We start from the raw sequence: 22,281 nt of genomic DNA on the forward strand, positions 1-22,281 counted from the left end.
GAGAACCAGAAACTCAAATTCTAACATTGGTTATCAGCGGTGAGGATAGGACTCGTGACCTACCATATAGTAACTGAGTGTTAGCTACAAATTTTCACTAAGACCATTTCAATTGGTTTTCAATTCTCCCTGATTGGCTTTTTGATTTTTCTGCTAAATTATGTCTCACTCTGGAAAAGCTGCACCCACACCTGCACCTGCAAGAACTGAAATCTACCTGGCCAGGTTAGATGTTTACACTCTGCCTCAGCTGAAAGATTTCTTTGAGGAATTTTAAGTTCCTAGAAAAGGGTTTACCAGGAAGTGGAGCTGCAAAAAGCCTTGAGAGGCTGGGCAGATACCCAGGTTGCAGTGGATGATATCCCAGACGAAGAGCAGGAAATTCCTGAAGAGGATGATGACTAGGAGTATGACCTGAATCTGGTGCTGATGTGCCTCAGGATCTACCTGTGGAGAGGGTCAACGGCTAACCAGGAGCATTAGTAGTTCCCAGACCAGGAAGCAGTGTCTCCTCTGTGAACCTGACCCCAGAGGAGCTGGCAGACAGGAGGAAGGAAAGGAAACACAAAATGGAATTTGGTAAATTGGAGCAGGCTTAAGAACAGAGGAGGCAGGCCATGGAAGAGAAGAAACTTACCCATGAGCCCCTCCTCAAAGAGCTGGACATAAGAGCCATACAAGTGGGGTCCAGCAACAGCAGTGGTGGCAGCATACCCGCAGTGTCCCCTGGTGAGTCCAGAGATGACATAGACAAATGGTTTGCAGCCTATGAAGTGGGTCTAGGAGTGCACAGGGTCCCAGAGTAGTTCTTGGGTGGTAGATTATGGAAGGATATGCCCACAGTGGACCCACTTGTTACAGTAGAGGTAGAAAACTAGACATGCTATACTGCTATGTAGGCCATCCTAGTCAGTAAGTTGGGACTGACCCCTGAGAGGTGTAGGATCAGATTCAGGGGCAGTCACAAGATCTCATCACAAACATGGGTGTATTTCCTAGATTATGCCAGCAAGGCAATGACGGGCTGAGTGAACTTAATTTTAAAGGAGCACATACTTGATATTTGGTTTCCGGAGCTCCGCCAACACCTAGTTGATAGCAAGCTTGCTGAGGAGGTGGATATCTGGGGCAGCACCTCAGTGTCTTAAAAGGCATCTTGGGGAGAGTAGGGGCTCCCGAAAGGGTGGTCAGGGCACCCACCAGAAGAAGAAAGGGGGAGATAAAAAACAGAGGGCCTGATTTAGATATTTTCAGATGAGGTACTCCATCACAAAGGTTAAGGATATCCTGTCAGCTGAAATCCAAATCCCATTGAATATAATGGGAATAACTTGTCCGCCAAGATCTAAATCAGGCCCAGAGTTCTCTAAAGGCCCCCAGAACGACACACAGAGGAGAGGGTCTGGTTCTCATTCCCAATCTGGCCACCAGAAGGAGAACTACCCTGACAACCGTCAGCAGCCCAAAACTCTCATGTGCTATGAGTGCTTCGAGTATGATCACTACAAAGGGGATCCCAAGTGTCCAAAAAAGCACCACCTCCCACTGGAGGAAAGACCCATGGGTGGCTAGTGTAATGCCTGGGGAGGAGTTTGTCCCCTGTTAATGGGGGAGTATTGGGGTTCCATAGTGTCCCTGGGTGACAGTGAGATGATTCCTAAGATCCATGTACCCTCAAATACTACAAAGCATGAGCAATAGGTCACCATCAATGAGCATGATGTTGATGTACTTGGCATTGGCAGTGCAGGGGCGCCGTGCGCAGCCCCGTCGCGCAGGTCACTGCCCGATTTACAGGCAGTGATACGCGCGATGGGTGCTGCTGCACCCGCTGCACTGCCTAAACACAAAACTAGGGGAAACCCTATAACCCTAACCTGCCCAGGGTAAATACAACATAAAAAGGCAAAAAATGACAGGTAGGGACAAATTTAGTACTAAGTTATAAGAACAGTCCTTAATTCTGTTACTTCTGGATTTGTTTCTTTTTCATATTTATTTCCAAAACGAATTTAATATAGCAAAAAGGATCTATGGTGATATAATACAAGACTTAAAACACATTACATAAATACGTGTACACAAAATATTACTCACAATACACAAACCATAAATTACATATAATTTTTTTTTAACAATATAAAAAAAGAGAAAAAACCATCTTGAGGTGGTGCCCTATGTATTAGAAATGTGGTCACTATTATGTCACTCCACATGTGATCCACTGTTATTTGCTAAGGCACTGGGCTTTTTGTGCACTTAACTATCACTAACTTGTGTATTTCTTTCACACAAGCGTGATATCGTGCATCTCAAATCTTTACAATATAGTCCATTAATTAGCAAGCCCAATCCACTTGCAATACAAAGAGGTCAACGCGTTTCGGCCAACTTATTTATGGCCTCATCAGGACTGGAGAAGGGCAATCATAGTTCTAGAAAAACAATCAAACAAACCTGTTTCAGGTATACATTCATATATAGGTTAAATAAACAAATAAATAAAGATGTATATTACATGCCAACAGAAAATTTGATATTATATAAAGTTTTTATCAAGAGAGTATTAGCTCCATTAAAAAAAAAATGACCTCCTTAGCAAGCAAACAAATGATAACGTTATATCTTACTGTGACAAACTCCTATAAACCTTTTAGAGTTGTCAAAATTAATTTGCCAAATGTCTACTCTATCAGTATTGCAAACAACTCCTCTCTTTACCTTAATTATAGAAAGAGAATGGAGAAACCCTTCCTGTCCACTGTTCTTAAGCAAGCAAAAGCGGTTGCTATTTCAAATTGCATCAATACAACTTGTATCGGCTCCCTGATAGGGGAACAAAACCTCAGATCAGCGATTTGCAAGACTTTATTTCAGGTTGACGGCTCAAGCTGTTAAAATAAGCACCTCAACGCGAATCTATAAAGTTGGTTACCGTTTTAACGTGTCCGGCGTGTTCTCACTATTCCTGTCACGTCGGCGAGTTTAATTCTGAGCGCGTCTTCCGTGTGGGAAACGTTGCTAAGAGACGTCACGCGCTGCAAGCGTGCTGGCGTCTGAAATAGCAAGGCCAATCGCCATTGGAAACAGGTTGCCTAGCGAATTGCTGATCAAAGTAACGGCCCGCTGCAGTAGCGGCGGCCATCTTAAAGCAGGCAAAACCTGTGCTTTTGTCATTCTTAAAGTAAGTGTTTAGATGCTACATTTTACACAAGGACCTAAATGACGATTTGCAATATTTAAAATATTCAAAATATATTTAAAATATATTTAAAGCATTTCAAAACCGGACTGGCTGGAGATGGCATTACTCAAACAACTTGTCTCTACCTGACTCGTCTGTCGCAATTAAAGTCTCTGTATTTGGAAACACTGGCCTACTGCTATTATTAATTCGGCCATCTTTCAAGTGCTTGCATATTCAAAACGCTCACCACAGATACTCTTAGACCGAATCTCCTTACTCCTCTGGGTAATATTATAGAGGTTATAAAATAAAAGATGCACAATCAACAATATATGCTTTGACTTCAGGGCTACGTGCGCAACCTATATATATATCATTTCAAAAACCACCTACTTTATTTACTGCTCTATGGATTACTGAGCATAGTCCATTGTCGTTATATACATACAATCCAATCTAAGGGGTTTCTTAAAGTGAGTATAAAGTCTCACTTAATTAGAGCCCACATTTCATCATCATCATTTATTCCGGTTCTAGCTGTATGGAATCTCTCAATGAATCTTGCTTCCATCTTTTGTAATTTCTTTGTAGTTGTTAGTCCATCCGGTTTGGGTTGTATTGCCACTAGTACTGTCCACCATATATCTTCAGCTGTGTGCCCGCAGTCCTGAAAATGCTCGACTAATGGGGCTCCTTTAACTCCACATTTAATCCTAGATCGATGTTGAAGGATCCTGGTTTTTATCAGTTGTGTAGTCTGTCCAATGTACGCTTTACCACATGGGCACATGATGCAATAAATCACATTTTTAGTGTTGCAATTAGTAAAGTCATTTTGTACATGTGTTCTACCATTTATTTTAACCTCTTTAGTGTCTTGTGTGTATTAGCATGCTAAACATTTTAAACATCTATAATGCCCTTGGATTGCTGGTAATTGTAACAGAGTTCTCAAATCTTTCTTTCTTTCAGTTTGTGGCTGTGCTGCCTTAACCCATTGGTCTTTTAAACTGCGTGCCTTCTTGAAGTGGTTTGTCTATATTCAACTCGCTGATAATCTTCCAATTACGTTCAATGATGGACCGTATTTTATTTGCCTTAGGGCTGAATGTAATTACACAAGTTAGGGGGACATCTTTTGTTTTTTCTTTCGGGATCAGTAGTGTTTCTCTCGGAGTAAACCACGCTCTCTTAGCTGCATTTTTGACTAATTTCCTAGGATATCCTCTATCACTAAGTTTCTTAGTCAGTTCCTCTGCATTTTCAAAATAGTCATTTTTTTCAGTACAATTCCTTCTAATCCTTAAAAATTGACCAAAAGGTAAATTTTGTTTAAGTGTACGGGGATGGCCGCTTGAAAAATGTAACAGGGTGTTACAGTCTGTAGGTTTTTTATACAGACTGACTGCTAATTTGCCATTTTTGTTCCATATCCATAAATCAAGAAAGTTGATTTTGGCTTTATCTCTGCTCATAGTAAATTTGAAATCAACTGTGCGGTGATTAAGCCAGTCATGAAATGCTTCTAGAGTTTCTTCCGACCCTTGCCAAACCATCATAATATCATCAATGTACCGGAACCAATGATTAATGTGTTTCCTGAAAGGATTGATTTGTGGATAGGCCCATTTTTGTTCAAAGTAGTCCATCACCAAGTTACCGATCTCTGGGGCGAAACTACATCCCATCGCTACGCCTTTAACTTGGCGGTATAGCTGGTCGTTATACTTGAAAAAGTTGTTTTTCAAACAAAGAGTAGCTAACTCAACTAAGAATTCTGTTGGAGGGGTATGGGGTTGAGTATTATTATCCAAAGTCATTTTAATGATCTCAATTGCCTCGTCTTGTGGGATATTAGTGTACAGTGACTCAATATCAAACGTAACCAGAAGTTGGTTACTCTCTTCGTATGTGAGATTTTCTAACTTGTTGATGATATCCATTGAATCTCTTACATATGCCGTTGTTTTGGCTACAGCTGGTTTTATAAATACATCAACAAATTGTGCCAGAGGTTCCAAAATAGAGCCACAAGCTGATACTATTGGTCTACCCGGTGGTTGCTCTAAGCTTTTGTGGATCTTAGGTAGAATATAAAAACAAGGAACGCTTTCATCTGTCTGGTTTAAAAAACTATATTCTTTTTTGCTTATCCACCTCTGTTCTTTTGCTCTAGCTGTGAGTGTTTCAATTTTGTTCTTGACCTGTTTAGGGATATCATCCTGTATTTCTCGGTAATGGAGTGAATTACTCAATTGCCTCATGACTTCCAGGTTATACTGTTCTTTACCCCAGATCACAATCCCACCTCCTTTATCTGCCGGTTTTATAATGATTTCTTGGTTTTCCGCCAAATCACTAATGGCTTCTTTTTCTATTCTGGAGCAATTGTCATTGAAATAGGTTCTTTTAGAGTTGAGTAAATCTAATTCTTTCAACACTAAATTTTCAAATATTTTAATTTCTTCAGGTAAGTCATTTCTCTCTGGTAGGAAACTAGATCTAGGTCTAAGGCCACTGTCCTCATTACCATCTTGGGTTGGGGATGCGCTAAAAAAAGCTCTCAGTCTGACCTTACGAAGAAATTGCAATATTTCTGTTTTACTTTCCACAGGGTCTTGGTTTCTAATAGGAACAAATGATAATCCTTTGCCCAACACATGTTTTTCTATTGGCGTTAGGGGATGTGACGACAGGTTATAAATGGGAATTGGATCTTCTCATTATTGTCGTCGGTAAGCCCTCCTTCTGGTACGGAAAAAATTGTGATCCTGAAATTGACCCCTGGAATTGCCTCCCCCTCTCGACCCTCTGCGGCTGCCTCTGCCTAAAAAAGGTTGTGCCGTAGAGTAAGCGCCCTGTGTTTCTGGATCAGATTCAGAAGATGTATCTGAGAAAGAGATACATTTTTTTCGTGATCTTGTTTGAAATTGCAGGTTAAGGTTAATGGGGTTATTGTTTTTATAGAAGTCTTCTCTTAAGTAGGGATAAGTATGTAGAATATCAAAATTCTTTATATCTCGAGCTAATTTGGTTGTCTTTTGACTAATCGTATTGGTTTTGAAGTCTGCTATAATTTTATTCACTGAATCCAACAATTGCTGGGCATTTTGTATGGTGTTATCTGCCGATATCTCTTGTTCAAGGGCAGCTATTTCTTTTAGTTCACACTCACTAATCCTTAGAGCTGTTTCAACCGATAGAGCTAACCAATCACGAGAATATTTGGTGCCTACCCCACTAAATTGTGTCAAATATTTTGGGTCACCAGTGAAAATCACTGGAATATTTTTGACTTGTAAACCTAGTGGGATTTTGTTATTTTTTAGATGTTCGAGTAATACCTGTGCATGTAATTGGGTTCTTGTATTTTTCTTTTTAAGTTGTTTTAGTCTCTCTACTTTATCAAATTTTGGAGTCTCACTTAATGGAGATTCTCCGCTTAGGAGTGAGGGTAATTCCAAAAGCTTCGAAATTTGTTCGTCAGTATAACAGACTGTTTGGTGATCTGACATATTATCTCCAAGGCACAACGTTCTAAGCTTTCTAAATTATCTGTAGCACTACAACTAGAGGATAACCAATTGCATCCTTTTTAACTATTATATTTTATTCACCCTCCAACTCGTGGGGGTAGAGTATTTCTCATATGATTAAATAGTTCTGCACCGCTGCACTGCGGCATTGACGCCGGCCCCAGGTGGAGCCGTCGGCAATGTCAGGCCCACCATTCCTCTGGGCCGGCGGAAACACTGTTTCCGCCCACCGGCCCAGTGGAATGTTTATCATTGGGCCGGCGGGATCTTCAAAAGGCTGTCTGTCTGTGTTTAGACCTCCAGCATGAACACGGTGGGGAATCCCGCCGTGTTCATAATGACCCCCCTAATGTTCAATGTAATTATTAACAATAGAACATTTGGAAAAGACAGTTCTTTGCCTGAAACAGAAGTTCTGTGAGGAAGCTAAGAAGGCCATACCCTACTAGCGAGACATCTTAGACTAGCAGTCACCAACAATAGAAAACTCAGTATTAAAGACCTAACCTGCAGCCTTCCTCAGGGTGAAGGGTAAAAGGGAATGGAGTTTACAGAGCACTTTACCTGGTGTCCATGTGTGCCAGGTGAAAATAGACGCCTGCTTGGTATCGGTTACACTGCCCAAAGTTTCAGCTGCTCGTAGGGAATCGATGGAAAGCCAGATTCCGGCCGAAGAGGTCTCCAAATGATAAAAGTATAAACCTTAATAAAACCAGATGACCTTACGGATTAACTAATGACTTTTATAAACACTTCTGTACAGGATAGACTGCGAGACTCATAAACATATTTACCTTGTTCTTTCAAAGTAAAGAAGACATGCATTTGATGAGAGAAGCTAGTATTATCCTGCTTCATAAATCTGGCCGGCCTGCAGACTCATGCATCATGGAGCTCAAGAGCTCTGTTAAATACTAATGTCAGGATTTTTACCAAAATATTACCAAATAGACTATTGCCCCTCATGCCCTTTCTGATTCAACCATATCTGCCAATGTTTATATACAAGAGACAAACATTTGTTAATATTAAATTGGTTCTCCATTTAATCGAGATCTCGAATAAAAGGGAAATAGATACATGTGGCCATATTATCTCTTTATGCAGAAAAAGTATTTAACAGGGCTATTTCGTCTTTCCTTAATGCTCGACATGATAGGTTTGGGGTAAACACTGAAACTCTGAGAAGCTAATTATAAAACCCCACGCTCAGTTTGGCCTAGCGAGCAAGACAGAGCTGTCCTCTTTTCCTTTTTATTTTCGCCACAGTGAGGAAACACCTTATAGCCAAGATCAGAGAAGACAGAGAATATAAAAGCATGGTGTTCGGAGGGGAGAAGCACGTATTCACTGTTGATATGTTATTGACAGTGATTGACCCTGAAACCTCCATTAAAGTAGCCTTGGATGTTATAAAAAGCACTCCCGGTAATACAGCTGAAAGGTGTGCCTGAGCTCCAAACAGCAGTTAGCACTGGGCAGGGAGGAAGTCAAGGATTGCCAGCTTTATTCTAATGACAGGAAAGAAGGCAGGGGGATTGCCCTGGCTAACATAACTGGATATTACCAGGCAACACAACTCTGCATAATATTCAAATGGGCTCTCTCGGAAACATATGGAAGGGCTATCTTGGGCAGTGCACCATGGGAAGTAGTGTGACACCCTAAACAATCTAGATTATAAGTGGGATATGTGTTTGATATCTTTCTGCCCACCTTAGAGATTTATGGCCTGATTTAAGGAAAGTGGCGCTGCAGCCACTGCAGCGCCACTTTCCTTGCACCCATTAGTGCCCCCCTAACGCCACCATGTGTGTGCCGTATCTAAGATACGGTGCATCATGCAAGTAGTTAGGGAAACTAGCGTCAAAATTTTTGATGGTAGTTCAGCGCTTTTCAGGACTAGCGTCAAAACTTTGGACACTAGTCCTGCAAAGCCCAATGAGGCTTGAAAACAATGGTGTGCCTCATTTTAACGCCTGCTCTGAGCAGGCGTTCAAAGTACCAAAAAAAATGGCACAAAGAAATCTCTTAGATTTTCTTACGTCATTTTTTCGCCCCCCTGCCCCAATGGACGAATGCCCCCTTTGCATGCATTATGCCTGGTGCAGGTATAATGTAGCGCAAAGGGTTACAAAGTGGTGCAATGCATGCATTGCTCCACTGTGTAAATTTGTCGTGTCAATTATGGTCTTGTTGGCCCACATTAGCGTAAAATTTTTACGATAAGTGGCCCTAAGAGGGACTAGGGGCTCCTAAATCAGCCCCTTAGAAAAAAGTGACAAAGAGTCCGATCATTACATCTCTCTTATCCCCCTTATCAACACTTTTAAAATCCTTTCTTTTCACCGGGAGGAAATGGGAATCTATTCTGCAGATGGGAATGCTGTAGTACCTATTCCCTAAGGTCGAGGTTAAATAGTTTGAAACGTTAGTGAATGAATAATTAATTTTACGTAGAAGAATCAGAACACATGTCTATATATACCGGTATAGGACCACTGTTATCAATGTTTCAATGCACGACCAAAATAAAAATAATAAATACATTTAAAAAAACTGACCTGTTGCGCCGCCCCGCACCACCTCCGAACCGCTTCTCATCTGCAGGGACAGGCTTGGGCTCTCAGCCTGTCCTGCATCCAATACTGCAGCTGCTTTCATGCTGCATGAAAGTGGCTGTAGGATTGGACGGAGCACCCTGGCTGCCCGCTCTCCCCAATCCGGCACTGTGTTGCCGAGATGGACAGAGCCTATTGTGCATGTATGTTTTGCTGGCCAAACATACATGCGCACTCCCCCTCTGTTCCTGTCACGCCCGTGGCGCCCCCCCTTTTGCAGTTAACACATAATAAACATAGACCCTTATTTAACGGAAAATGACGGAGCGCTATGCTGCGACACAATTGACAGAGCCGCACTCTGTCATTTTCACAATGCAGGGATGCTCCGTATTTAATTGAATATGGTGCACCCCTCTGTTGTCCCCTGCGGTGGAGCTAAATTGAGCTGCCTTGCGCCAACGCAGACATCCTTGCACCATCATACAAGGATGTCTGCGTTGAGAGGTTTGATTGTTTATGTTTGGGAAGGTGTCCCTTCCTGCACATAAACAATCACTAATGGCGATTTGGCACTTCTGTGTGTGCCGCAGAATGCAGCACACATGGAAAAGGCAAAAAACAAGGAAGAATAAAAGTATTCCTCTTTGTTGCACCTTGCTAACGTCACCCAGGTGGTGGCGTTAGATTTTGGTGCTGCCTCAAGTTTATGAAAACTCATAAATCTGAAGCAGCGTCAAAATGCAATGGGTGTTGCTGTGGCACCCCCACAGCAACACCCATTGGACACCCCTTCCACACAAAGGGCTGCGTCTATAGGGGCTGTATTTACAAGGTGACGTTAAGCCACAAAAAGTGGCTTAACGCCACCTTGTAAATACGGCACAGGGCATTGCACCACCGAAGCGTCATGAAAAGTGATGCTCCGGTGGCACGAGGGGCCCATAAATATGCCCCATAGTTTTTTATGTTTTTACTGTAAAAGTTTGGCAGCTGCTGCTGCCAGTGAGGGGACGACGCTCCTCCACCATAGCTGAGGAGCTGCCCCTGTTTATTTGTATGCATTATTGGCTCAAAAGCAGCAATAGAAAATAATACATGTGACAGAAAGTGTAACAGACGACGGTGAGATTTATAGCTGGTGCTGGCCTTTCACATTAGAAGGAAACCTTAGAAAGCTGCAGATCATATACATTCCCCAGACGTCGATCTAGTCATTTGTGAACCCTTGCTTGCAAGTGCCTATTTGAAAAAGACTCTGATTAAATCAGAAGCATGAGTACAGTGTGTACCTTAGTATAACTTGAGCATTCAAAATGATATGGTTAAACAACATGGTGTTCTCATTGAAAGCAAAATAAATAATTGAATTAACAAAATTAGCTCATGGGGCTGAGTTCTACCTCCATTCACAGCTCCTGCTGTGTTTGTGTGTCAGGCACACACAGTAGGAGCAGCAAAAGGATTTGAAGTTCAGAGGCAAAGGGCTTGTAAACCCCCTCCCTCCATCTGTTGCAGGAGGCTGTTTTTGTGTAGTTAGGGCGTTCTGCCAGCACGTTGGAAGAATGTTGTAATAGCCTGGCATAGAGTTCTATACCAGCCACTAATCCTTTCACTCCTAGGCCTCCCCCTCACACCCAGTGCTGACCCTTTTTTGGCTATTTGGGGTAGTTAGCGCTTAGGCCTCCATAATATTTTGTCCACATGAGCCATCCTCACCTAATTTGTGTCTCTTTTTTCTAACATCCTGGGGATTCTAAAGGTACCCAGGGTTTGTGGATTCCCCTTAAATGGGCCTGATTTAGATATTGGCAGACGAGTTACTCCGTCACAACGGTGACCGATATCAGATTCACCAGATTCCATATCCCATTATGTCCTATGGGAGTTAGATTTTGGCAGACAGGATATCCATCACCATTGTGCCAGAATAACTCATCTGCCAATATCTAAACAAGGCCCTAAGTGTTGAAGTAAAAAAATATTTAAAATTAGTAGGAAAAAAACTGCCTTTTGTGGCAACATTTTCATTTGTAACTTCTCGTCACAATTGCTGATTTACAGCAATATACCATTACAAATGCTAGGCTCTTCTAAGAACTCCAGGTAACTAGAGTCAATAACTGATCTACACCTTGCAGTGGTTTTTTTTTTGTGCACCGGTCAGAGAGCAATTCACATGGTAAATTATAAAGAGTGAAAAATAGGTATCAAGGAAACGTAGGCATTTCTGAAATGGGCAAAAGATATGGAGTTTAGAAGCAGTGATCATTTGTACATCTCCAAATCTGTGGGTACCCATACTAGCGTGTGAATTAGAGGGCATTTCTCAAAATGTCTTCTTTCTTAAACACTGACTTACATTTGGAAGGCTTAACTGCAGATAACTACAATTGGTAATAACACTTGTTCTACTATGTATTCCCCTAAGTCTCCCAATAAAAATGCTGTCACACTTGTGTTGATAGGGCTAGTGTCTGCAACAGGAAAGGCCCCAAACCGCAACGTGGACACATCAAATGTTTCCACAGAATATTGACACCATTTTTGCAATGTGACTGTGAATTTTGAGTTATAGCTCAGCCAGCACTCAGGGAACCTAGCAAACATGTACATGTTGGGAAACTAGACACCTAGGCAAATCATGGCTGTCACCAAGTTGTATTACCCAGAATCCCTTGCAGACCTTAGACTTGGACTAAAAAACAAATTTTCCTTACATTTCTATGATAGAAAGTTCTAAAGTCTGCAGGGAGCCACAAACATCCTTCCAACCAGCATTCCCCTATATCGTCTGATAAAAATGGTGCCTCACATCTGTGGGTAGGCCTAGTGCCTGCAACAAGAAACAGCCAAAACGCAACATGGATACATCACATTTTTCCACTCAAAGCTAACCTGTTTATTGCAAAGTGGGTAGTTAGTGATTTTGGGCCCTAGTTCAGCTGGCACCTAGGAAAACCTAGCAAACCTGCACATTTTTGAGAGCTATACACCTATGGAAATCCAGGATGGGTTGACCTGTCTGGATCCAATGAGGTCTTTTTACAGACAACGCCCAGCAAACCTCAACCGTTGCCTGAAATCACATATTTTCCTTACCTTTCTTTAATGGAAGCTCCAGAATTCTCACAAATCCACAAAACTCATACCACCCATCATTGCCCCATCTGTGTTGATAAAAAAAAATGCTGCCACACTTATACGGCTGAGCCTAGTGCCCGTGACACAACCTCATGGGATTCACACAAGTCAAACCCACCTGGAATCCCCTGGTTATCTACTTTTCGGAAATATCTGTGGTTGGTAGGTTTCCAAGGGCGGCAGCTGAGCATGGTCCCAAATCCCACAGCTGCCTTTATTGCTGATCTCTCCACGTAGCACCTTTTGTGTGAAGGTCTTGTGGTCCACCAACACAAGTGAGGTACCATTTTTATCAGGGGACTTGGCTGACTTGGGGGAATTCTGTATGGTAGGAAATTTGTGACTCCCCCCCATAAACCAACAACTGCAGCTGTTCCCTATTGCAAGCATGGGTGTCCGGATGGGGGGCAAGGGAGGAGGGTGCTTGCACCCCCTCCAGATTAGATACAGCCTGGTGTGCAGGTTCACTATGCAGCATAACACTAGGGCCACCATACTGTTATGCTGCCTGTACTAGTACAGTTGCGGCCCCCAACAACAACTGTCTGGGTCGCCCTCCCCTGAAAACATTTCTGCGGACTCCTATGATTGCAAGTGTGATGATACTGGGAGCTGGCCAAACTTTCCTGGCCCATGTGTAAAAACAGCACCCAAAAGAATCAAATGCAATCTTGCTTGTATTGGAATGGAATATTGTATACTGCAGGGGAGCAGAAAGACTGGTGAGGTTTTAGGCGTGAGGGTGGGGTCTGACTATTGGCCGGGAAAGACCCACCACATTATTTTATGAAAACTATATATTGCTGCCATAGAGTGGGCTTTCTTCCCCTGAATGGCAGATCAGGAGTAATTAACCCACCTGCCCCCCCGAGGGCAAAAAATATTGTTGCCCCATTTATTTGGGGTGAGTAGCACCCACCCCTTGTATTTAAAAACTCCCTGGCTTCCAGTGGGCTTTCTGCCCCCAGGGTAGCAGATTGGGGTAATAAACCCAATATGCACTGCGGGGGGCAGAATGACTGTTTCCCAATTTTTATGGGGGTGGGAGTGGGGGCATGGCCAAGCCCACGCTGAGCATCCCCAACCCCTATAATTACAATTCTAAAAAAAAGTAATCCCTGGTATCTACTGTGCTTTCTGCCCCCCTGGTGGTACGGATGGGGGTCATTGCCCCCATCTGCCCCCAGAGAGGGCAGAAAGACTGTTTCCCCATGTTTATGCGGGTGGGGGCATGGCTAATCTATGGTGTCTAGTTGGCTTTCTGCCCCTGAGGGAGGCAGATGGGGGTAATGACCCCAGTCTGCACCCTTTGGGGGAAGAAAGACTGTTCCCCATTTTTATTGGGTTTGGCATTGTCATGTCCATGCTGGATAGCCCCCACCCCTAAAAATACATATAAAAAAATATTCCCTGGTGTCCAGTGGTTTTCTGCTCCCCCCTGCCAGGAGCAGATGGGGGTAATTGCCCCCATCCGCCCCCCCCCCCCCCGGGAGGGGCAGAAAGACTGAAGGTTTTCCTGTGGTGAGCCCTTACTCTTTCCTAAGGGCCCACTCACCCATGGCCCTGGGGCTAGTGATTGGCCCCTTACTTGGGGATCACCCTTCTGCAGCGATACCCGATAAGGGATCCACTGGGGAATGGTACTATTGGAAAGAGGAGATTCTTCCCTTTCCAATGATACCTCTCCCATCGTAATCAGTGCCTCCCTGCCCCCAACCCAAGCAGTGATGCATTAAAAGTGAAATGATAATTTCACTTTTGTTTTAATTGGAATGACGTCACTGTGCCATGCATGCCAATTGTTATTCCAATGAAAACTTAAAATAGCCCTGGGAGCTGGGGAAGCTCCCAAGTCCTTTTGTGTGCGAGGATGGCTTCTAGCCGTACTCAACACATGAGCACTGTGGTTGAGGACGGCTCCAAGTTGTCCTACGCATGTGAGGGGTAGTCCCACTCCATTGCTATAGGCTCTCACCTTGTGCAAGGGTCTTTAATGCTGGGGTGTATCCTTAACGGCTAGTATAGCCTGCTACAGTGGGCTATAAGGCTATATGTTTGTTCCAAAGCTATATGGTAGAACAGCCCATACATCCTTGTGAGAATTAATTCACACATTTCTAGTTCAGGTGATTTCTGTAAGACTTCTTAAAGAAAGGAAATATTGTATTAGGAAGAATACCCAACACAGCTTTAGATCCTAAATTAGATATGTTAGTAAACTTTAAAACAATAGAACTGGATCAGAATTTGGCATAGCATAATCATTATTCTACTTGACTTGAGTACTAACACCTGAGTAAGAATCCAAGGTGAAAGGGTTAGTGCAAAGTCCATTAACAATCCAATGGTCAATGTGTTCTTGCTGTATTCATTTCAGCTTGAATAGTTCAGATACAGTATTGATGTTTATGAAGGTAAACTGCTATCGTCTACAATTATAGGTAGACACATATTTGCCAATATTTCTACTTTTTAGCGCTGCATTTGCGTCATTTTTTGATGCAAAAGCGGCGCAAACTTGGCAAATACAATTGTATTTTGTAAGTTTGTGCCGCTTTTGTGTCAAAAAGTAACGCAAATGCGGCTCTAAAAAAGTATAAATATGGGCCATTGTTTCTTCATGCCAGTGACCTACTCCTTTTAGAAATAATTCCATTGGGCTTCAGAGCCTATAATTTGTGGCATCCTTTAGTAATCTAGGAATGAGCTGGCAAAAATAATGTATTTTAGGCAAGAGTAGTTAGAAACAGCTTTTCTATATTGTGTACTTACCTTGAATTCTACACTTAAATGGGCGCTGTACAGGGAATTATTAGTAGAAAACCACTTAAATTAGATTTGTCTTTCACTCCACTTTGGACTTTATGAAATGATTTCTGTTATTCTCTATGCAGTAGATACAATACATTGCAGGTGCAACAAACATACTTTGTAGACTGTAATCGTTTTTTTCACTATTTGGAATGCGCATGTCTAATTCACAAACTTAACATCATCAACAGGCCTTGCGGAATTTAGCTGTGTTTCATGCAAATCAAGAATATGCCTATCAACATGGTGACATCCCTTCTTTGGGATTTCTTTCAATACGACTGGCAGGAACGAAACTAGCCAGCTCTAGGTTGCATTAGCAGTAGTTAAGAAAATGCAGCTTAAACAATGTATGGTTTAGCCTTTTGTGAGCAAAATCTGTATTTGTGATGCTATAAATCAGGTAATTTCTTTGGCCAGCTTTGGAGCTTACTCAGTGTGACTTGTTGGAGCTTGTACTAGCTCTGTTAAGCATGATCCCTCTATTGCCCATCACAGTGCTCGCTGCAAACATTAGTGCTCGAATATTACCTAATATTGCCATGAAATGTTTTCACTTTCTTTGGTTTGTTTAGAATTGATAATTTTTTATTTTGATGTTTTTGTTTGTTGTAAATTCAACACTGCAAACTGATTGATTACTTTCTGGGCAGTCTGTTTTATAGGCTAGTTAGCGCTCTTGCTTCTGTCAAGAGAATAGGGTTTATAGGCCGCTCAAACATGTAGATGTGGTATAAATCTCTATAAATCAAGATCACAGCGCTCACGTATTTTGGGAAATTTCCTGTTGCTTCAGCGTTTCCTCATTGTAGTGCAAAGTATAGTGTGTGCATTTGTGCAAAGAACAAATCATAATACACTGGAAAATAAATGCAACTCTATCGACTAAGGACCAGCTTTGTAGAGTGTCTTATTTGGCTGCCAACAAAAAAGTTACGTTCTCCACGGAGTGCAGCTGTGGGTGAGTCTGGACTTGTTAAAGGACAATTATACATAAGTTACTGCATGGTTATTTGTGTATGATACAATTTCTTGGTTGGTTAATTTTACGTGCTTGTGTTTTTTCAATCCTGTGCCAAATCCTCAACCCTGTTTATTTCCTGCCATACCATTTGTGTGTGCTACCCCCTTAAATTCAGAAATATTGACATATAGTTATACTTGATATAATTAGTAACAGAAGGCGTTTGATAGTCATTGAATGTAACTTAAATTACAGCCAACATGTTTTATTTCAAAGTAACTTGATTGTCAGTTCTAACACTTCCTAAATTAAAATATCAATTGACCTAGGCAACCCTCAACCGAGCCGAAATTATTGCTAACAGCACTGCAGAGTAAACATTCCATTATATAGCATTAAGGTTTCTAATTTTATGTCTGTCTTTCCATATTAAATTAGTTAATAACTTATGTAGCAACTTCCCTATGGTGAACACTCTGGGGCTACATTTCAGCAATAAATATACACAGACCACTAACCAGCTCGCTTAACTGCATACGTGTATGCATACTGTTTTAGATGCCATGTAATGGTAAAGTCTCCAATGACAGTGCAATTTAAAAAATGTATTTAAAAAATAAAAACTGTGTTTACACAGATGTGAAAACTAGGGGTGGGTGGAATTTTAATTCCGCCGGCAGAATTGTACGACTTTGTTAATTCCATGTAACTTTTGTAACATGGAATTACTGCTTACATTTCGCCACTCTGCCAGCGGAATTAATCTGCAGTGGTTTTTAATTTTACTGGGCTGGAAGGAAGAGGAGTCCCTCTTTATTTAAAAACCACTGCAGATCAAGTGTAATCTGCAGTGGTTTTTAAACGTATAAGAATTTCTTCCTCTTCCAGCCCTGTTCAGATTACTGCACTGCAGGGCATACCACTCTGCGCCCTTACATACGCATGAAAGGGTGCTCAGTGGTATGCACTGCAGTGCATACTGCTCAATGCCTTTACATAAGTATGTGAGGGCACCGAGAGGCATTCACTACACTGCACTGCAGTGCATACCCCTTGGTGCCCTTACATAAGTATGTAAGGGTGCAGAGTAGTATGCACTGGAGTGAATCCCCCTCTGTGCCCTTACATACTTATGTAAGGGCACCGAGGAATAGGCACTGTACTGCAGTGCAACGCATACACCTTGGTGCCCTTACATAAGTATGTAAGGGTGCCGAGTAGTATGCACTGGAGTGAATCCCCCTCTGTGCCCTTACATACTTATGTAAGGGCACCGAGCAATAGGCACTGTACTGCATTGCAGTGCATACCCCTTGGTGCCCTTACATAAGTATGTAAGGGTGCCGAGTAGTATGCACTGGAGTGAATCACCCTCTGTGCCCTTACATACTTATGTAAGGGCACCGAGGAATAGGCACTGTACTGCAGTGCAACGCATACACCTTGGTGCCCTTACATAAGTATGTAAGGGCACTGAGTAGTATGCACTGGAATTAATCCCCCCTGTACCCATACATACTTATGTAAGGGCACCGAGAGATATGCACTGCATAAGTGTAGAAGGGTGCTAAATGATATGCACAGGAGTGGATCCCCTCTGTGCCTTTACATACCTGTGTAAGGGCACTGAGAGGTATGCACTGCACTGCAGCGTAGCACACATCCCTCATTGCCCTTACATAGGTATGTAAGGGTGCCGAATGGCATGCACTGGAGTGGATACCCTTTGATGCCCTTACATACTTTTGCAAGGGCACTGAGGAGTATGCACTGTACTGCTCTGCATACATGTTGATGCCCTTACATAAGTATGTAATGTCACCAAGACATATACACTGGAGTGGATACCCCTCGATGCCCTTACATTCTTATGTAATGGCACCGAGAAATATGCACTGCAGATTGTGGTGCCCACTCCGCCCGTTTGCGCAATTCCACAGAATCATGCAGAATTTTAATGTAATTCTTCAGAATTAAATTTATTAAGCTTATCAGAAGACTTTGGGTCGCCAAGGAGACAATGCTCCAGTCCTGCATTTTCGTGTAACTACTTCAATCATTCTGGGAGTCATGGTCCTGGTTCACTTTTCAATTCAGTTGATTAATTGAAGTAAGAAACCTGAAAACAAGGATTTGTAAAAGAAAAGCCAGTGACTGAAGCGTTGAATGACATGGAGTCAGCAAGAATCGTTACAATTAATAGAATGTTTTGGTTGAGCAAGAATAAATGTGTTATTGTTCTAATACATGGAAACTCATTTTGATTTTTTCCCAGGTTCTCCTGAAGGATAACATTGGAAGAATGCAGTTGGATTTACAGGATATTTATGGAAAAACCGCCCTGCATTACGCAATTCAGATGCATAACAGTGCTGTACTCAAATTTCTTGTGAATGAAGAAGCAAAATATGATATCCCAGATCAGAACTCTCAAACAGTTCTAGATCATGCACTCAGCCTGATTGAGTGGCATGTGAATGTGGAAGGTAATGAAGGCAGCACATACCCGCCCATTGGCTGGCTTCCTTCAATATAGGTGCTTTTGCTCAAGGATGTGCAAGGAATCACAATCGCATAGCTTGGGGTCCTCCATCCAAAAATAGTTTGTTCTATCTTTCCACTTGCCTAGTTTGGCTCCCCAGGTGCTTGGCAGGAAGTACTGCTTGTTAAGCGTTAAACAAGGAAGGAATCTAAGTACAATGTGATGTGTATTTTAGGAATAAGAGAATCGAAATGTTTTAGTGCTGCTTGTAAGACTAATCAATAGAGGCAAAGTATTTTTCAAGTCTTGTGAACTGTGACATCCATGGTTTCATGTAATGTGTTTTTTTGCCATCACTTTAATTGTGCCACCATTATGAACATAATGTTCATATGTTCAATGTCAGTATTATTCAGTCAGTTATGGCAAATGTACAGTCTGATACAACAGGCACAGAAAAAAACAAATTTGCCACGTATTCTTTCTCTGCTCAATATCTGCTAATTTGAGAACTAAACATTAGCTCAGATGGTTTCGAAATGACCTAAATTCACTTGATGAATTGTCCTAATACCTGTGCAAGTGCCCACCCACATGCACCCCCGTCGCTGGCTACCAGTCTGAAACAGATAAACTTAAGATCATTGTGTCTGACTCTTGAGGCGTTTCAGTCCATAGAACACTATCTTATAAGTTGCATCGGCATTATTCCACCTGCCCCTTAAAAGCTTTCACTGTCAGACTGCCCAGTCCTCCCAAAGTGTACTGTGTGCCGTGCCGACGGGCACTCATTCCCTTTTCTGACGTCCATGCACTGCAATTCCCTTCCTTTAGCGCTGCACAACCTTTGTGATCACTTTCTGTTCTGCAAATTCCAGAAATATTGGCTAAACGAGTTCGCCCTACAGGGATATTCAGTTGACCAGGTTAGCAATCACCTCGGCACTTGGATATCTTTTTGGATGGTTCCTCATGCTTTACAAACTGCATGAATAGAATACAGTAGAACCTCTCCACGAGAGGGAATGCATGAGTTTCAGACACCTTGAAATGAAAAACGAAAAAACGAGACTCAAGGAAGTAATAGAAAAGGCTTTAACATTTTCTAGAAGCTTAGCAAACTGCTTTGAAAATGGTAACTCAGTATGGCCTTGATCTGTATATGAAAGTGTCACAACAAAAGTCACCCTCCTACGTGTGGAAAACCCGGAAGGTACAGAATGCTGTTTCAATTCATGCAAAATAATATAATGGGGATATCAAAGAGAGTTTGCAAATGACTTTGAAAATGCTGTTGTGCCATGATTTTAATCAAAACATACGTGATATTTAATTCCTGATTTTACATTTTTTTATTGTAAGTGTATTTTTCTGCAACACATTTTAGTTGGTTCTTTTTTTTATATTTTATCCAGCTTTATGAAATAAAAGTGCCATTAAGAGCTTGAGCATAATTTAGCAATTGCCTTCATTAATTGTTCTGTCATAAATCCTCATATCACATACTTCTACTCTATGTGAGTGATGTACAGGGGTGCTTATTGGTGCATTGGAGTATTGAAATATGTGAATAGGACATTACCTCGTGTCCCTCCCTCCACTTCCTTATTAACCAATAAGGCCCCTTTGCCTCCCCTAGATCCCTCCCTTCCCACTTTAAAAACTCCCCCGCCCCAACCCCCTCCTGTACAGAAACAAGCCAAACAGAAACTCAATTGTCCCATACCGGGAGGGCGGGATAAAACTGTACAGAAGGTGAGGTAGTAGGAATAGGAGTAATGCCCTTAACAGTAAGTCATGAACCCATGCACTAGAAGGTTTGTACTATTAATATATGTTACATTATTCTCATGTGCAAAACAGAAAGAATTAGAATTCAGAAACAGTGGTAGCTTAATGTACACATAAATGCTTCTTTTAAAATGTTTTTTAAAAAGCTGCAATCGAAATTCAATGCCAAACGGCGATTGGAAGCCCCAAAGAGAGCAAGATAGCAACCTGATAAAAATAAATATTTGTTCCCAGGGGAAGCAACAGAGAGATGGTAGGTGTCCATGTGCACAGCCGAGTGCCTGAGACCTAAGATACTTTGGCCATGCTGCAAGAGGACTAGTTGGCCCAGATTTACCAAGGATTTGCGCTGGCGATAGTGAAATGCAAAACAACAGGAAGTGGCAAATGTTATTTACTAACCTGCAAAAAATGTGTTTGTATGGTAAAGGTTCACTTTTTGCAGCATAAATATGCTGTGCAACAAGGGGATATAATTGGTGCAGATTATCACAAACACCGATAAGTTTGAATGCAAAGAAAGAACTACTACAATCACTAAACCACTTACTTAAAGCAGTCCAAACTAAAGAGAAATGGTTTTATTTCTCCAAAACCAAATGTTCGCATGTGTGCACAGCCTACATTTAATGAGTTGAAACATTGTGAGTTTGTTTTTACGTAGTAATCAGTGCTGGAAGGGTTTGCCTCCAGCACAAATCCTATGCTAGGCAGTTCACACAGCACCATGGTGCACGGCTGTGCATGCTGCAAAGCAGTCTTGTTTGACTCAAGTGAAACTTTCTTCAGTTAATTAAACCATAAGATAAAAGAATGCAATTGCTGTCAAAGAAACCAGTGAGCATCACGCAAGCTGGGTATTTAAAAGCAGTACCACGAACCTTTAGAAATGAGCAGATAGTTCTGCAAAAAAACAAAAAAAAAGAGGGAGAGTAGATCTGGCCGTGCAACAGGACTAAGGACCTCATTTACAAGGCCCTAGCAGAACACTGCCCTACTGGAGCGTCATTTTTTATGCTCCAGTGTCGCAGTTGTTGGCCCATATTTGCAAAACCCCCTTGCGTGGCTTTTCATAGCCTTGAAAATATGGCCCCCTTTCATGCAAAACACTGCATGAAAGGGGCACTCCATGAGTGTTGCTGTGGGTGCTACCACTCAACACCCATTGAACCTGACGGAATCTGATGCATTCCCAGATTTACAAGGCTGGAAATGCGTTAGATTCCCATGCCACCTCAGGGCTGGCATTAAAGTGCCTCAAATGTGAGAAATAACATTGTGCAGCACACATAGAAAGAGGAAAATGCCATTAATGATTGTTTATGTGCGGGAAAGTGTCCCTTCCTGCACATAACCAATCATCCCTGCAATGCAAGCACCAATGTACCATGGAGTTTGTGTGCCAGGGCAGAGGAAAGTACAGGGATGAGTCGTATTTCTGTGAATATGACTCATCCCTGCACTTTCGAAATGACACACCACGCCACTGCAAGCTGTCCTGCAGTGCCACGCTACATCATTTCCTTGTAAATGAGTCCCTGATTGTGCTGTATAGTGTAAATGTGCCAGTTCTGAAAGTCCACTGGGCTTTGTTAAACATGAAAAATTCTACAGACCAAGGAAAAAAACAGATAGTAGCTGCTAATTTTATGTGCCTAAAATACTTCAGCACAGGACAAATATTTTATGAATCTGGTCAAAAACTTTGGCTGATCTCCATTTCCAGCATTCTGTCATTAAAGCCTTGCAGGAACAGAGGCTATGCATCAATGATACTGTTTTAAATTTGCAGATTCTGCATTTCC

At 42.0% G+C, this 22,281-nt stretch overlaps 1 protein-coding gene across 1 annotated transcript in view; it reads left to right on the forward strand.

Moving 5' to 3' along the window:
• Nucleotides 1–20,482, forward strand: part of LOC138261364 (serine-rich adhesin for platelets-like) — a 320,695-nt gene extending 300,213 nt beyond the window's left edge. Inside the window, exon 15 of the mRNA XM_069210232.1 lies at nucleotides 18,479–20,482. Coding sequence (XP_069066333.1) covers nucleotides 18,479–18,739 — 261 coding nt within the window. The 3' untranslated portion in view covers nucleotides 18,740–20,482. The remainder of the gene's footprint in view (nucleotides 1–18,478) is intronic.
• The last annotated feature ends 1,799 nt before the right edge of the window (nucleotides 20,483–22,281 follow it).

The sequence above is a fragment of the Pleurodeles waltl genome, chromosome 10 (genome assembly GCF_031143425.1).
Source record: "Pleurodeles waltl isolate 20211129_DDA chromosome 10, aPleWal1.hap1.20221129, whole genome shotgun sequence".
NCBI lineage: Eukaryota > Metazoa > Chordata > Amphibia > Caudata > Salamandridae > Pleurodeles > Pleurodeles waltl.